This window comes from Ochotona curzoniae, unplaced genomic scaffold (genome assembly GCF_017591425.1).
Source record: "Ochotona curzoniae isolate NIBS_2020 unplaced genomic scaffold, NIBS_Ocur_1.0 patch81, whole genome shotgun sequence".
Classification (NCBI taxonomy): domain Eukaryota; kingdom Metazoa; phylum Chordata; class Mammalia; order Lagomorpha; family Ochotonidae; genus Ochotona; species Ochotona curzoniae.
In genome coordinates this window covers 207,699-225,717 of record NW_024467063.1, presented here as the reverse complement: position 1 = coordinate 225,717, position 18,019 = coordinate 207,699, and the positions used below count along the sequence as shown (strand labels likewise).

General features: G+C 40.2%; 1 protein-coding gene across 3 annotated transcripts in view; it reads right to left on the bottom strand.

Moving 5' to 3' along the window:
• Positions 1-18,019, bottom strand: part of LOC121168251 (Fanconi anemia group I protein-like) — a 57,844-nt gene that overhangs the window by 22,771 nt on the left and 17,054 nt on the right. For all 3 annotated transcript variants that reach the window (XM_040998164.1, XM_040998163.1, XM_040998165.1), the window contains exons 9-17: positions 16,604-16,730; positions 15,837-15,926; positions 14,220-14,356; positions 11,643-11,823; positions 10,667-10,754; positions 7,424-7,554; positions 6,923-6,993; positions 4,746-4,860; positions 3,659-3,781 (exon numbers count right to left, since the gene is read on the bottom strand). In XM_040998164.1, coding sequence (XP_040854098.1) covers positions 3,659-3,781; positions 4,746-4,860; positions 6,923-6,993; positions 7,424-7,554; positions 10,667-10,754; positions 11,643-11,823; positions 14,220-14,356; positions 15,837-15,926; positions 16,604-16,730 — 1,063 coding nt within the window. The remainder of the gene's footprint in view (positions 1-3,658; positions 3,782-4,745; positions 4,861-6,922; positions 6,994-7,423; positions 7,555-10,666; positions 10,755-11,642; positions 11,824-14,219; positions 14,357-15,836; positions 15,927-16,603; positions 16,731-18,019) is intronic.

Below are 18,019 nucleotides of genomic sequence, written 5' to 3'. Positions count from 1 at the left end.
TCTCTATATACAAAAATAACAAGATACTTTAAAAGAAAAAAAATGCACTGAAAAATAAAAAATCATTTATGTCTAAAAGGATCATAACTTTTATATTTATTTGTTGATTTATTTATTTTTTATTTAGCTGGATGGGAAGCAGGGCCTGCCGGGATTGATACTGGTGCCCATACGGGATCCTGGTGCATTAAAGGTGAGAACTTTAGCTACTAGGCCACTGTGCTGGGCCCAGTGGCCAGCTTTTAAGGGCCAGCTTTGCATAATGGCCTTAACGGAGATGGGCAGGTTTAGACTTCCTGTGTTAACTCTTATGTAAGTCATCTAAACAAAGTGAAACAAAAAGATTATTTTGAAATGAGTCAGTAGACCTAAACCTGTTGAGATATTGGTATTTTATTTGTATTTAGTTTGTAAAAAATAAATATACAAGCATTTCAGAATTATTATCCTTGATGCCCGGAGCTGTGGCCTAGTGGCTGAAGTCCTCGCCTTGAATGTGCCAGGATCCCATATGGACGCCGGTTCTAATCCCGGCAGCTCCACTTCCCATCCAGCTCCCTGCTTGTGGCCTGGGAAAGCAGTTGAGGACGGCCCAAAGCATTGGGACCTGCACCCGTGTGGGAGACCTGGAAGAAGTTCCTGGCTCCTGGCTTCAGATCGGCACAGCACTGACCATTGCAGTCACTTGGGAGGTGTCAACAGATGGAAGATAATCCTCTCTGTCTCTCCTCCTCTATGTATATCTTACTCCCCCTCCCCCCCAAAAAGCTGGTGGTTGGAAATTTGGATTATAAGCAGACCCCTAAATAAATAATTTCCCTAAAAGATCAAGGTGGCTTGCTGTGCAAACATACAGAGTGGTTTAACAGAATACACGGATATTTCCCTTCCTTGGGAGCATGGAATCTTGGCATATACTTTATAACTAGCCCCAGTAAAACACTTACCACCAAGCTTCTAACAAGTTTCCCTGCTAGACAACACTTAGCAAGTGTTATCACAAATTCCATTTCCAAAGAACTCTTGAAAGCAAGTACCTGCTTTCCTTCAGACCGTACATTGAGGATTTTGTTTTGTAACCTTTAAATACAGTATAGCTTAGGGCCTGGTGCAGTCGCCTAGTAGCTGAAGTCCTCGCCTTGAACGTGCTGGGATCCCATATGGGGATTGGTTCTAATCTGGCGGTCCCACTTCCCATCCAGCTCCCTGTTTGTGGCCTGGGAAAGCAGTCGAGGACGGCTCAAAGCCTTGGGACTGTGCAGCCTCATCAGAGACCTAAGAAGCTCCTGGATTCCTGCTTCGGACTGGCTCAGCTCTAGCCATTGTGGCTGCTTACGGAGAGAATCAGTGGTTGGATGGATCTTGCCGTCTCTCATTCTGTCTCTGTAAATCACTTTCTAATTTAAAAAAAAAAAAAAACCTTTAAAAAAATTGTAGTACAGTTAAGTCATGAGTTTTGCGAGTCCTTCTAATTAAATGTTTAATCCATGAGTAATCTTGGGGACCCTGAATATAAAGCTTAATTGTTTTAGTCCCTATTGTTCAAAGGACAATATTTTGTCCTATTGCAACAATTAATGACCGTTCTCAAAACTCCACTGATCAACCTACGTCATTTCAACTCGTTTGATTTTTCCAAGTCCTTTACATTCCATATAAATTTTAGGATCAATTTTCTAATTTTTACAAAAAAGCCTTCTGGGTTTCAGCTAGGCTTACACTGAATCTATGGATCTATTTGAAATTTAAAATATTTATACTGTGTACCCCAACCTGCAAACATGACATATCTCCTCATTTACTTAGTTTTTAACTTCTCAAAGAGCATTCCGAGGTTTTCGGTGTACCCACTCCTACATATACTTTATCAAGGTTAGCCTTAAGTATTTTACTTTTTACCTATTTCACATATGTGTTTCTAATTTCTCAATACCAGTATATAGAATTATAATTGGTTTTTGCATGATTGTTGACATCATGCCCCATAACTGTGTTAACCCACTTTTTTGGTAGTCTCTTGATACAGTCTAGAGTATTAAGACTCAAGACACCTTGACGTCTTCCTTTAAATCTGTGTGTCCTGGGGTTGGCACAATGGGTCCACCGGCTAATGCTTTCCCTGCAAGTGCCAGCATCCTGTATGGGTGCTAGCTCCTGTCCCAGCTGTTCCACAGCTTTTGGGCCCTGCACTCCTGTGAGAAATCCGGAAGAAGCTCCTGAATCCTAATCAGCTCAGCTCTGACCATTACAGTTCATTTGGAAAATGAACCAATGGGAAAAGATATTTAGATATTTCTCCCTCTCTCTCCTTTTCTATTTATGTTTTCCTTTCCGACAACAGCAAATAAATATTGGGCCCGGCACGATATGTGAGTGGTTGAATCCTTGCTTAACAAGCATTGGATCCCATATGGGGATTGGTTCCTGTCCCAGCTTCTCCACTGCCCATTTAACTCCCTGCTTACAGCCAGGGAAAGCAGGGCGAAAAGGCCCAAAGCCTTAGGACCCTGCACCCACGTGCAAGACACAAGAAGCTCCTGACTGCTGGTTTCGAATCAGCTCAGCTCTGGTCACTGTGGTCAACTGAGGAGTAAACCAACAAATGGAAGATCTTCCTCTCTGTATTTCTTCCTCTATGTAAATCTGCCTTTCCAATAAAAATGAAGAAATAAATAAAAATCCATAAATCTCTAACAACAGCAATAAGTCTGTGTTTTCTTCTTGCCTTATGCTCTGGATAGGATCTCTGCTAGAACAGAGAGACACTGAGAAAAACTATCTTTGTTCCTGGGAACAAAGGAAAAGCCATTCTTGCACTATTTACAGCAGATGTAGAGATAGCAGCAATCTGTCAGGTAAGCAAGTTCCCGTAGCTTCCTATGATGTTTCTGGGAGATGCTAACACAAAAGAGAAACTGAACAATCCTTCGTGATTATGAACTAAATGCTCGTCAAGAGACCTTAAAATGTTCTAACCGTTGATATGGCAGCATAGTCAAACATTCAAACAACTCAGTGAAAAATTGTAGGCAACAGAAAAAAATTCCAAAACAGTGAAGTCACTGCAGTTCCAAAATGTACTCTGACATTAATATCATCTTGTCAAAGAACAGTTAATGCAAACTGATTGACATACACCAATGACATGTATATACAACTTCTGATTGTAATTTGTAAAGTTACTATATATAAGTGGTGAGTGATAATAACATTAAATTTTGTTTTTCACAATCTGTATATTCTACAATCAGCCTAAAAGTCCAGTGCCTGTTACAGGCTGAGAACAACTCTTTGCTCCTGATAGTGCTATCCAAAGATATCAAATCAAATTATCATCAACTGTTCCCTGGAGAAACATCTCTAACACTCTTCACATCTTCTACGAAACATATTCAGAAGTATATGCCAGGCTTTGTCTTAAATGAAAAGATGAACAGTACATTTTAAAATTTCAAAATAAAATGTCTAAGGGATATCAGCTATTATTTACAATTTCTACAATTTTTGATTTAAACAGTTTGACTCAATATCATGATCTACTAGTCCTAACTACTTCAAACAACGGTTATTACTTATTGTATTGTTACAATCAGAGAAAAAAACACGATCATAAACAGGTATATTAATTGGAAATGACTACACTGTTTAGCTTACTTACTTCATAAAGCATGAGTCGGACATCAGCCTGCTGGCCAAGGCATCTCCTCAAACTATCTATAATCTCAAGGCAAAATGTTTCATTGGCAACAGAATTATAACGACTGTGAACATCCACAGAAACCTGAAAAACAAAACAGAGGCCAGTTTGTAACTAACTTACAGAAGTAGCTTCCATTAAAGAATAAAACGAGCCTCCATTTTGGGCAAAAAACCCAAAAGTTCAGATTCAGCTTTCTCCGTATGTTAAAGCCAAGAACTCAGGCCAATATTATAATCATCACCGTGCAGTGGTACGCTTCCTCTTGTCTGGGATAGAGTATTTAGTACCATCAATCACCTCGCCGATCCCTAAGGTTTCCTTGATGCTGTCAGCTGCGTAGGAAGGCACACCGATGACTTCATTCCACTACACATGACTTTACCGGAAAGGTCTACTACTTCCTTAAACAGCTTCTCCAACAGCTAAAAGGAGCTAAGCCCAATTCTATAGGCAGTCTTCTGTTTAGGAACAGAAATTACAAAGGATTGACAGTGCTTGATTTATGTAATAAAATTAGCAATTTTGGATCAAGAATTCTGCTCTACTTCCAATCTATCTCCCTGCTAACTGTCTGGGAAGGCAGCAAATGGTCCAAATGCTTAGTCCCCTGCCTCCCACAAGGGAAACTGGCTGAAGCTCAGTGCTGTCCAACAGAAATACAACAGGAACCAATATAAATTACACATGTAACTTAAAACTTTCTAGTAGTCACAATTAAGCAACAAAACAGGTGAAGACAATTCTAATACTGTAATACTCAACACATCCTGAATCTTATCTCAACATGCAACAAATATCACAAATTAATAAGGTATTTTATACTTTTTAACTTCACAATGAATCAAGATCTGGTCTGACTTTTACACATGCAACACAACTCAATTTGAACTAGTAACTTTTCAGTAGGAACACTGAAGCTAGTAGCTGACTGTGGACAGCACAGTCTGGACCACACAGTACTGTTTCAGGATTATTATCTGTAAAGGAACATGTGCATCACTGCTTCATCAACACTCTCACTCCAGGTCAGCATGAAGATTCTTACCTGACTGGCACCGATGGCCTGACTGCACTGGGAGGATGACAAGCTGCCTAAAACCTTAAAGTTCTTCAGGAGCAGCAAAAACCCAGCAACTGCAGATTTTCGGGCATCAAGCTGGCTACCTCAGGAATACACAGAGACGTTATCAAATGGTACTAATTTCAAAACAATATACCAAAAAAAGAAGTTATTTCTACCCTAAAGAAATATGTACAGAATGAAGAATAAAACTTTGAACTTATATGCTCAAGTAGGACACCAGAAGTTCAAGGGAAGTAGCAGTACATGAATTCTGCTGAAGTTTATCACCCCACTTAACCTTATGATTCTGTACGTAGTTTCTTCTATCCAGTTTTCAAATCTGTCTGAGCTATGAGATTCAGTTCTGAGAGGCTGTACAGCAATGAAGGGTAAAGGAAAGACCTGCTTTTGGTTGTATCCAAAGGAGAGCTTCACTTCATGTGTTTCATCTCCACACAGTGATATATTCACTGGCTGAGTTCAATGATTAACTCATGTCACAGACCCTACAACATACAATCTTGGACCCCGTGTGATGGCTCAATGGCTAAATCCTTGCCTTGCAAAAGCCAGGATTCCATATGTGTGCCAGTTTGTGTCCCAGCCACTCCACTTCCCATCCAGCTCCTTGCTTGTGGCCTGGGAAAGCCGTTGAGGACATCCCAAAGCCTTGCGACCCTACACTCGTGTGGGAGCCCCAGAAGAAGCTCCTGGCTTCTACCTTTGGATCAGCTAAACTCCAGTTATTGCTGCTACTGGAGAGTGTTGGGGGGAGGGTGGACCAGCGGATGGAAGATCATTCTGTCTCTCCTCTCAGAAATGTGATTTGCCTTTCTAATAAAAACACATAAATCTTTAAAAATAAATACAATCTTGGTCTATTAGCTATGCCTTTCAGTGAGGAGTAACAAAAAGCAGGGAATTTGGGGTCTGTATTACAGCATGATACTAGCCACCTGCAATGACATAATCTCGTATGAGTACTGGTTTCAGTCCTTCTGCTCCACTTCTGACCAAATTCCCTGCTAATGCACCTGGGAAAGCAATGGAAGATGGTCCAAGTACATGGACCCCCGCATCCATGTGGGGCAGCATCTGGCTCCTGGCTTCCACCTGGCCTGACCAGCTCTAGCCAATGCGGCCACTTGGGAGTGAACCAGCAGATGGAAGATTCTTTCTGTTGCCACGCTTTTCAAATACATAAAATCTTTAAAACCAAAAAAAAATTTGTAATTCTAGGTGTCAACATAGAGCTAGCTACTTCCTAGCTGCTCTTCCGGCCACCCATGCAGGTATCATAGCATGTTTAGGATATGATATTACTCTCTTTAACTTATATACAACTAACAAAGAAAAAGAAGTCAGGGGCCCCAATTTTAAAAGTAACTCGGGTCCCTTGACAATTGATCAGGGCTATTAGTCATTAGACTACCATTTTGATGTTCAATAAAATTAGATGGCCAAGTGTAATCTAAACTGCGGTGATTTCCTTTCTGGAACTGTTCCCAGGTCAGGTTTCAAAGAAACCTGCTGCTGTAAGCTTATCCTGAAGATCATTCTAACAGTAGTATAGCAGAGAACTTGGGATCACAAACTCTGAGGTTGGATTAGCTCCACCATCAACTACGTTCTGAAAGTCACTTACATTCTTACTCTAAAACAGGAACTGTAGTAATTTGCACCTTAAGGATTACTCTTAAATGTAAATGAAAAGAAGTACATAGAGCCCTTAACACAACACTTAATTTAATGAAAGTTCTCTGCTGGGTTAGGGAGCTGCAGGATCATAGGCGGTACTGGGAGACAGCAGTGGCAATTTTTTTTTTTTTTAAATATTTATTTAGCTCTATTGGAAAAGCAGAGAGGAGGAGAACAGAAAGAAAAATCACCTGTCCTTTGATTCATTCTCCAACTGGCCGCAACACAGGGAGCTGAGCCAAAGCCAGGAGCCAGGAGCTTTTTCTGGGTCTCCCACATAGGCCATCCTCTACTACTTTCCCAGGCCAAAAGCAGGGAGCTGCATAGGAACTATAACAGCCGGGAAACAAAGCATTGCCCATATAAAATCCCAGGGAATCCAAGGCAAGGAATTAATCTAGGAGACTACCACAAGAGGTCCAGTGGTCACTTCCAATCCCAACATTAGAAGGCATACATACCTGGCAAACATAGCTTTCCGCAGGACAATTATCAAGGAGTCTCTCATTGACATGCTAAGTTTAAGAAGCGGCTGAAAGAGAAAGAATCAGTACATAAAGAAGTTTACCTACTAACCTTGGTGTAAACAAGTCTACTTAGTAACTGTAGCTCATTTCTACTCACTGTTACCATTTGCTTACATAAAGAACTATGTTTCAATATTCACCATACTCAATAATGACAACAGTATACTTTTGAACATTAAAGTGAAACTGCTTAAATGCCTTCCTAAATCTTACTTCACTAACTTGAAAACAAGTCAAAGAAAACACAGTACTATGAAAACACAGCAAACACAGAAAACCGTTTGGCTCAGTGTTTCTGCCCTTTTAACACAAAACTGCGACGTTTCAGACTTCATGGGTCAGGATCTCATAGACACGCGTCTATAAAGACATCAGACTTCCAGCAGACATCTAAGCTTTAGTTTGGACAAAAGAATTAGGACCTGGAATGCTTACCTGCACTGCCTTGAGTAGACCCTGTACTGTCTGAAGGGGCAGAAAAGACAAAAAGTCAAAAGTTTCCGTGACTTTTGAAGAACAACTCCGAAGAACTAAAGGTGCATATGTGATGATATCTGAGAGCAGATCTGAAAAAAAAAAAGGCCTAAAATAACTAAAGACATTTAAAATAAAAGGAAGATGAATATGGAAAATAAAGCACAGAATATTTTGATTCCTTTCTGAAAGATATCAGGTACACCACAATTGAAACTTTTACTGTTTTTCTCCAGTCACTATAACCAGGCCACTGCTAGCTTTTTTTCTGGTGATAGAATATCACAGAAATTAAACTATCTGAAACAAAACGAGAAGCCCACCATACTGCCTAGGGAAGCAGTATAATCTCTACATCCCACACTAAAACCTGTCATTCATAAATTTTTAATATTTGCCAGTATATTAGCAGGGTCCTCGCAGGTCTACAAATATCATAAAACATGATGCCCTTTCCCTTGAAGAGTAATAGCTGGAAGAAAAACATATTTAAAGAACTAAATATGTAACCAGCACAGTAATATCAAACATCTAAGAACTGTAAGCATAGTTTATGGTCTACCATGTGGTAAAGAAGGAGCTGAAACAGAAGTTCAAAGTAGAAAGAGTTAGCTATGAGTTGCAAAAGGAAGTGAGAAGGAATTCTACACTAGTTTCTGAAAGGCAGAACATATATAAATGTGTGCAAAGAGCAAGAAAAGTTTAGTATAAAGGGAACATTGTGAGTAAATGTATACGGAACATAAGTAAACATATGCTAAAGGGACAGTGGAGAAATTAGTGGAGTTGAGGTGAAGGATACAGAAAAGAAAATAACGCAAGCTAATGTTTCAAAGTCAGTCTGGATCAAACAGCCAGGGACATGAAGGGCCAAGAGAAAGAGCACAATCCGTTATTATTAAAGAATATACGAGCGAAAGAACACAGGACTCTGTGAGGAGCCGGGGAGGGAGGAAAGTGCGATGTCTTCTTGGAACTGTACCTTTGGAGTGTATAGAATCCATTCTATTAATGTTAATAAAAAAAAAATCACTTAAAGACCAAAAAAAAAAAAAAAAAGAAGGAATGGAGCTGCAGCAGCAGAGACACGAACTGGCGCCCATATAGGATGCTGGTGGCACAGGAGGCAGTTTCACTGGCTATGCCACAATGCCATCACCTACTGTTACACTGTTTTTAATGAAAAACACAGTGACTCATCACTATAAATAGCTATTGTAAAGTTTACCACTAATTAAAATAATACAACTATATTTGTCCTACTATATGCAAAATATATCTTTGAGTTTAAAAAATACCCGTAGGCATGTCGGGGAGCTGTTAAAGCTTGATGCCTGGGACATGCATATCCCACAGGAGAGACTGTTTGGAGAAGCCGTTCCTCTGCTTCTGATCCAGCTCCCTGCTGATGCACATCCTGAGACACTATGCCATTAGCCCAAGTGCTGGGGTACCTGCTACCCACATGAGAGACAAGCTGAGTTCCTGGTTCTCCGTTCTGCAGGCATTTAGGGAGTTAATAAGATGATAGGAGCTGTCTTTCAAGTGAGTGGATAAGTGAGTAATTTTTAAAAGGATTTATTTCCATTGGAAAAGCAGATCAGATTTATGGAGAGGAGGAGACACAGAGAAAGATCTTCCATCTGCGGGTCCACTCCCCAAGTGGTAAAAACAGCTGGAGCTGAGTTGATATGAAGCCAGAAGCCAGGAGCCAGGAGCTTTTTCCAGGTCTCCCACGTGAGTGCAGAGTCCCAAGGCCATCCTCCACTGCTTTCCTGGGCCACAAGCAGGTAGCTGGATGGGAAGTGGAACAGTTGGGACACAAACTGACACCCATAGGCAATCCTGGCTCTTGCAAGATGAGGACTTAGCCATTGAGCCATCCTATTGTGCCTAAATTATCTTTGTAAAGGAAATACTAAAGTTAATAATTCAGGAAAGCTGAAGAATTTACAAGGGAGGATATTGGTAAAAGAAAAAGGTTGTACAGAAAGAGCACTTTTACGATTTGTAGGCATGGGCCCGGCGGCGTGGCCTAGCAGCTAAAGTCCTCGCCTTGAACACACCGGGATCCCATGGGGCGCCGGTTCTAACCCCAGCAGCTCCATTTCCCATCCAGCTCCCTGCTTGTCGCCTGGGAAAGCAGTCAAGGACAGCCCAAAGCCTTGGGACCCTGCACCCGTGTGGGAGACCTGGAAGAAGTTCCTGGATCCTGGCTTCAGATCGGCATAGCATCGGCCGTTGTGCTCACTTGGGGAGTGAATCATCGGACGGAAGATCTTCCTCTCTGTATATCTGACTTTCCAGTAAATAAATCTTTAAAAAAAAAAAAAAGATTTGTAGGCAGTGGGCCTGGTGCAATGGCCTTGGAAATCCCAAAGCCTTGGGACCCTGTTCCTGCGTGGGAGACCCAGAAGAAGCTCCTTGCTCCTGGCTTAGGATCAGCTCAGCTCCCTGTGTTGTGGCCATTCGGGGAATGAACCAATGGATGGAAGACCTTTCTCTTTGTAATTTTGCCTTTCAAATAAATCTTAACAATAACAAATCTGTTGTCAGCAGAGTTCTGGAGTGATAACGTGGGTGAGGAAACTGTTTGAGACGTCAAAGAATCACAAGATAGATTCATTTCCAGGGGTCACAAAGATATTAAGCAGTTCATATTTGCAACAGCTGAAATGGAGATACTTCAACATGTAAGGCTGAGTACTTATTACTTCAGCAACGAAACAAAATTGGTCCCAGATTAAAGACTACCCTGGTTTTGCCTAATACAACATTAAAATAACCAACAAAATAGTAAATGTTTTCCAAGAAAATTGGAGCTACAAGAGAAATAATCTGGAAAATAATGTAAAATTCATACAAAGTAGACTCCACATGCATGCCAAGGACCCAACTACTTCAGCTATCACCTGCTATCTCAAGAAACTGGAATAGCAAGCAGAGCTGAGATTCCAACCCAGACACTCCTATATGACACACAAGCATCCCAACTTTGGTTACCCCAAGTGCTGTCACAACTGCTAGGCCAAATTCCTGATCCAAGATTTATGGTTTCACTGGCATCACAATGAGAGTTACTACAATAAACTATGCTATTGTCATAAACAAAACAAAACAAACAGCGCTCTTTGAGGACCAAATCATGGTGTAACACTTAAATATAAAACATTCCCAAGAAGTTATCCTTTTGAAGTCCAATACCTAAGTAATGACTGATGGGAGAGGTTGCTCTGGTAACAACTCGGTTGAAGATTTGCTCCAAAATTTCTTGTCTGACCATCTCATGAATCTAGAAAGAAGAGAATCAACAAGATATTCCTAGGTGACCCTCAGCTTGTGAGGGAGCAATGGCTTGGATACAGGTGAAACTTGATTCGACCTCACAGATAAAACAGAACACACTGTGAATCATCTGGAAAGACAGTCAACTCTTCCCTCTTGTGCTCAGATGCTTCTCTAGCAGAACACCATGTCTACACATCCAAAAGCAGATCACATGAAAACACTACCACCTCTGAGTTTCAGCATCAAACAGGAATAATTCTGCAACATATCTACTACATGCTAGTACCCATAGTTCTGACAGAACACACAACTTTCCTTCTAAAAATTAAAATTTAAAACCCATGAAAATATCTAAAAGCTGAAGTCTTTACTAACGTCAGACCTTCTCTACTTTTCCAGTTAGATGTCAGATGAGATTTCTTGGAGAGGTCAGTGACTTAGTGGCAACTTATATGCTCTACAGCTGCTCTGACAAGGCAAACATTTATCTAAAATCAAATGGAACTTCTCTGAAGTTCTGAAAATATAAATGTTAAGCAAAAATGCATTCTAAGAATGTTTTAATTTAAGCCATATTACTAAAAATTACATAGATGCTGATATATGTTAATTAGGGAGAAATGGGATGAAAGGTATATAGGAATTCTTTGTTGCATTACTACCTCACAATTTCTGTCTTGTAAATTTCAAACTGTTCTGAAATAAAGCATTAATAAACAAATAAGAGAGGACAATTTATTTAAAGAAAAGCTACATCTGTTACCTTCCAATACATCCCAATTCCTATTACATTTTGCCAAGATGCCACATATTCAAGCTTTATTATTTGTGAACTCCCAGGAAAATTATCATGATCTATTTACAATATCTTTTAAATAAAATTAAGTCTCACCCTGAATGTTTCCAACAGGATACGAGCTCCCAGCTTACATGCTTGCTGGCTTGGCATTCTAGAAAGACCCGAGCTGGTTTCAGTGGTTTTTCCATCAAGGATCTTCTTGGGCCCATATGAATCCATTAAAATGAAACCAAGGTCCACCAGGCCTTGAGTAACATGATCCCAGCAGTGAACACTGAAAAGAAAACAAAACTAGGTTAAGAAGAAAAACTTATTAAGAAACTTCGCCCTTATACTCATGTTATACACTTCCAAAATTTAACCTGGATAACCAACACACTGCATATGAAACTTACTTCACAGCATCAAAACAAAAACAAAATCTTAAAAGCTTTCATGAAGGAAAGAACAGACTATCTACAATACAACAAATCAGGTAAGATTCTCAGATTTTTCCTTAAAAATTCAAGATAGAGAAACAATTTTAAACTTAAGTTTTACAACTGATCAAATTATTGTTCAAGTGTGAAGTTAAATAGTAAAGATAATTTCAGATATGAAAAGACTCAAAGTATGCTAGTCACAAAACATAACAGAATTATTGCAAAATAAATATTTATGGCACATTTTCAAGAGAAAGGCATGTGATTCAAAAAACATCTGAGAACAAATGAACATAAAAAAACAGAAAATGTATTAAGTTTTGCTTGTTAAGAATAACCTTAAGGGCCCGGCGGCATGGCCTGGCAGCTAAAATCCTCTCCTTGAACGGGCCGGGATCTCATATGGGTGCCGGTTCTAATCCCTGCAGCTCCACTTCCCTTCCAGCCCCCTGCTTGTGACTTGAGAAAGCAGTCGAGGACGGCCCAAAACTTTGGGACCCTGCACCCACGTGGGAGATCCAGAGAGGTTCCTGGTTCTTGGCTTTGGATTGGCGCAGCACCGGCTGTTGCGGTCACTTGGGGAGTGAATCATCGGACGGAAGATTTTCCTCTCTGTCTCTCCTCCTCTCTGTATATCTGACTTTGTAATAAAAACAATAAATAAATCTTAAAAAAAAAAAAAAAGAACAACAACCTTAAAATGAGGATGGCAAGAAGAGGAGCTTCAGTGGTCCGCCTTAGGAGACTGTCTCTTAGGAGCTGCCTCTTCCGACTGTTAAAAGCTCATATGGTAAACAGTTAGCCTAACCTGGAAGTTCTTTTCTTTCTCATCAGTGATGCTTTTCTAGTACATTAGTGCTTTGTATCTCTAAATATCTGTAAGTAAATATCCAAGACATCAACACAGCTGAATGCAGCAAACCACAGAGGGGTATGGAAGCGTTTACAATGTCCATTACCTCATTTTCTCCCACTTGGATTAGGCCACACACATATCAGTATCTTTGAATCATGCAGGTCTCATTAATATTGTGCACCTTGTTCCAACCTCCCTAACTCAACAGCCTCAAACTCTTTCCAAGTTATTGCAACTTGTTGCTAACGTCTCACAGTCTTCAGGAATCTATACTATTTACAGACATTTCTAGGTCCTGTGGTTTATAGACTATGGAAAGTTGACAGCTTTCTAGAATTTCCCTGGTTAGTGTTTATTTCTTTAGCCCAACCTGGAGATAGGGTATGCAAAATACAGGAAACCCAATATAAACTTTGAGAAAAAGACTAACCAGATTCAGGGCAGATAAAGGATGCAGCTAGCAGATCAAACATTCAGAAACCATGAGATCTCATTTAAAATTTGCCCTATGCTAAATTCATATAAATTCAAAGTTAAGTTACATTATGAAACTTTAAGATATAAAGACACAAAGAAAGAATGACACAGTAAAGACTATTACAATAGCCAATGCTTATACCGCAATTAAAGATAAAACCCAGAATGGTTTACCGAAATTTTCATGAGGTTTTAAATGATTTCGTCTAAACTGCTCATTAATAATTCAGTCCCAATCATCATCTTCAAATTTCAAGTCTACAAACTCTTCATGTAGCTTATTCATTTAAAAAGTCAATAAAGATTTAGGCTATTAGATTTGTGATGTCACACACAGAACAAAGACACACATTCTTTCAGTGTATTCCTGCTGTCAAGGGAGCCAAGAAATCAGGCTCTGAGATTGAAGGATCTTTCTGCTAGCATTACTTGACTGATTTTAAAGGAACAAAACATACTAGTTGAGACCGGCTCAATGGATAAGTCCTTGCACATGCCAGGATCCCATACAGGCAATGGTTTGTGTCCCGGCTGCTCTACTTCCAATCCAGCTCCCTGCTTACAAGCTGGGAAAGCAGAAGAGGATGGCCCAAAGCCTTGGGACCCTGCAACTGCGTGGGAAACCCAGAAGAAGCTGATGGCTTTGGATTGGCTCAGCTTTGGCATTGTGGCCACTGGAGAGTGAACCAGAGGGTGGAAGATCTGTCTCTCTCCTCTCAGTAAATCTGCGTTTTCTAAAAACCAACCAACCAAACAAAAAACAAAAACAAAAAGAAAAACGGGATATTTTAACAACAGCTACATTCATGTTTTCTCTGATGAGTCATAATATGGTACCTTATTTTACTTTAAAAAATAAAAATCTTGTAAACTCAGAAATCTCACAAACCCTTGGGATATGGTTCACCAACTCACCTATGGCTTATCACTTCTAAGATCATGGCTGAAACACACGTTCTATGAGGCACTAGTTTCTGAAGAAATTTTGAGCCTTGGAGTAGCTGAAGATCCTTAAAGCTTTTTATAACAGAAGTTTTTAAAAGATCAAACACCTAATACAGTGAAAATACAGGAAAATGAAGCAAAATTATAGCTCATGCTATGAATCTTAACTTTGTAAATATTCCTAAGAGCTTCTATTCATTTGCATCTCTATTTAACTGTTTAATTAGATGAGAACTTAAAATGAGTTGAAGACAGCCCTTTCTTAAGTAACAAGAAGGGCTAAAAGTATTATTAACTACAACTTGAGAACACAGGAGATAAAAGGAGTGACAGATTTTATATTTTCAACTAAATAATTCATTCATTTCAAGTGGGTAAGGGAAAATTTCTTGGAGAGCTGCATACAAAACTGCTGGTGACTATGTAGGCGAAGCCTTTGCTGTCACTCCCACCTCACCTGCGTCCCACAGTAAGAAGAACCTCTCACCAAACAAGCTTCCCAGCAGCCTCCAGGGAACATCAAAGGCCTGTGTGTCTCCCAGCTTTATTGCTAGCAGGACAGGGGCAGAATTAAGAAAGGATTCTGGGGCCCGGCGCGGTGGCACAAGTGGTTATAAGTCCTCGCCTTGCATGCCCGGGATCCCATATGGGCGCCGGTTCTAATCCCGGCAGCCCCGCTTCCCTTCCAGCTCCCTGCCTGTGGCCTGGGAAAGCAGTCAAGGACGGCCCAAAGCTTTGGGAACCTGCACCCACATGGGAGACCCGGAAGAGGCTCCTGGCTTTGGACCGGCATAGTATCGGCCGTTGCGGCTCACTTGGAGAGTGAATCATCGGACGGAAGATCTTCCTCTCTGTCTCTCCTCTCTGTATATCCGCCTTTCCAATAAAAAATAATAAAAATAAATCTTTAAAAAAAAAAAAGAAAGGATTCTGGGAATTTACTCAAAGGAAATGCAATCAGAATATGAAAGTTATTTGTATCCCAATGTTTACGGCAATTCAGGTCACAATAGCAGAAATAGGAATCATCTCAGACGTCCATCCACTGATGACTGGACAAAACAAATGTGATGTGTATGCACTATGAAAGCTCAGTCATAAAGGAAGAATAAAATCTTTGTCTTCTGGAAATCATTGTGCTTAGTGAAATAAGCCAGTTCCCAAAGGACAAATATGTTTTCTCTGACATGTGGTACTTAACACAGAGCACAAAAAATGCCAATGGAGACAGATAATTGTGTGTGCGATTTTGACTGTTGCTTTTGTTTACACTCCTGGAGAACTATGACTTCTTTACTTTTTACTTGTTGAATATTATGACTTGTGGTGTACTGAGCCTGTGATTAAAGTGTATAGATATGTTTTTGCAGAAACTGAAGAAAAAAAAAGAAGGAAGGAGGGGCATTACGGGAGGGAGGATAGAAGAGAACGAGATATGGTTGTCTTAGACTGTACCTATGAAATACATAAAACCTGTTGCCTTAATTTAAAAAATTATAATTAAAAACAAAAATAAAAGGAAAAGATAATGAAGGCAGATTGTTTTCTTACTAACTACACAATAAACCAAATGTCATTTAAAAATACCTGTTCCTCAAATCTTTGTATTCTTGCTAGTGAGAGAAGCAGAGCAATGCTGAAGGGACATAGGTTACTGGAATCTCCTTGCTGTCCTGCCTAGAAGACAAAATAAAAGCAACCATTTTAATTATCCAAAATATAAGTCATAGCCTGCTTAAAAATAGATCAATGAATGGATCAGAAACTTAAATGTAACTAAAACTGTAACTTTCAAAAGAAAACACACAGATAATTCTACAGATCCAAGACTAAAGATTTCTCAGAGACAATACTAGAAGCATTCTCTCCTACATGATTTATAAAGCAGGTCTCACCATCATTCCTAACTTTTATGCTTTGTGTTACATACGGGCTCTGGCTTAGCCAGGCCCAGTCCCAGCTACTGTGGCCATCCGAGAACTGAACCAGCGCTCAGCGGTCACAGCACTTGGACCATCCTCCACTGCTTTCCCAAGCACAATAGCAGGGAGCTGAACTGGAAGCTGAGCAGCTGGGACTCAAACCAGCAGCCATATGGGACGCCAGAAGCACAGGGACTAGACCTGGTATGCAAGGGCGCTCACCCTGATATTAGATACTGTGAGGGAAGGTCTTTTAAATTAAATGTCCTTGTTTGTTTATGGATATTTCCACTGCAAATATTACCCAAAAGGGGGGGGGGGACCTGTAGTAGATACAATTCTATACTATTTCTGATTCCTGTCACTAACTGACTTAAAAGAAGCTTAAATTCACATACTCTTCTCTATATCACAAGATGACTTTGGCAATACCTTTAAGTGTTTCAGGAGTTCTCGGCCCAGTTCACAGTCCAACTTAATGGCAAACACAATGTGTAGAATGATGGTGCCTTCCACATGACGGAGTTCATTTGATGGCATCGTAACAAGATCCAGCAGCCTACAAGATTCAACAGAAAAGCATGAGCTACAGTTTGAGAGAGAGGTAGGTGCAGATGCTCCAATCAACAAGCGTCCAGGCTGAACTCGCCTATCAGAAGAGATGGCAGATTCCATTTCTCCCACTCTGTATCCTTTTTACAATACAACTTCTTGAAAGAATAAACTTTATGTTTTCTTCCCAGTCCATTTCAATTCAAATAGGCTTCTACCCTTCCCTTTTCCCCCTCCAAATTCCTTTTAATTTTGATTTCTGCAAAGGTCACAAACATCTCCAAGTTTGCCAAACATGGGAGTCTCTCGTTAATGCCTCAGCAGATCTGACAAAGTCAGCACTGGGTCATTTGACACTTTTTTCCTCCAAGAATTTCCCCTCTTAGTTTCTTGGGTGCTATCACTGGCCTTTTCTCAAATTTCTTGCTGGCTTATGGCCGCTTATTGTTTGAAATTTAAGTGGAATCCTAGCTCAATCTTGGTTTCTTTCTCTCCCCAGTTTCCCAGGTGATCCCACCAGTCCCACAACCTTAGTTCCTTCCGACTGTGTCCCTCCCTACAAATCCAGACTAACTGCTCAATACACACACCTTTGTAGGATACTAACGTACATCTCAAACAAATCATGGCCCAAACCTGCTTCTATTGGTAATTCCCAACACAGTATTCAACCATCTCCTAACCAACTGCTCAAGCCAAACAACTAGGAGTTATGAAACAGAAGCAATGGCAGCCACGGGATTAACAGTACCAATTCTGCAAGCTAACAATCTGGATCCAAATCCCAGCTCCACTTCTTCCAGCTGGGTAACATCTGGAAATTTTAATTTCTTGGACTTTTGGGGTTCACATCCATAAGACATAGGCCAAACAGAGTTCTAAGGTTTCAAGTACTCAGAACAGCAATGGCCCCAAATAAGCAATCTATAAATGTTTGCTAAAAAGAAATGTAAATATTTTCTCAGATGCCACACTTTCTCCTGCCTTTTTACTAATGATTGCCGGACCCAAGAATTTTCTCCCTGATCTACATACAGTGGCTCATATCATGCAACAGTTAAAACAGCACTTTCTCAGAAAAGCTTTTTCTGACCCAATCTACTAAAAGCACCTTCGCATCATGGTTCTATCACCCTCTTTATGATCAGCAAAGCATCTTCCACGCTATTTTGTTCACACTAAAATTTAAGTTTCACAATATAGAGAACTTATCCGAGTAGTTCATTATTGAGGTCCCAAGATCAGCTTCTAGCATAAGAACGAACACTTAATTGTGAGACCTTAAACAAAGAATAA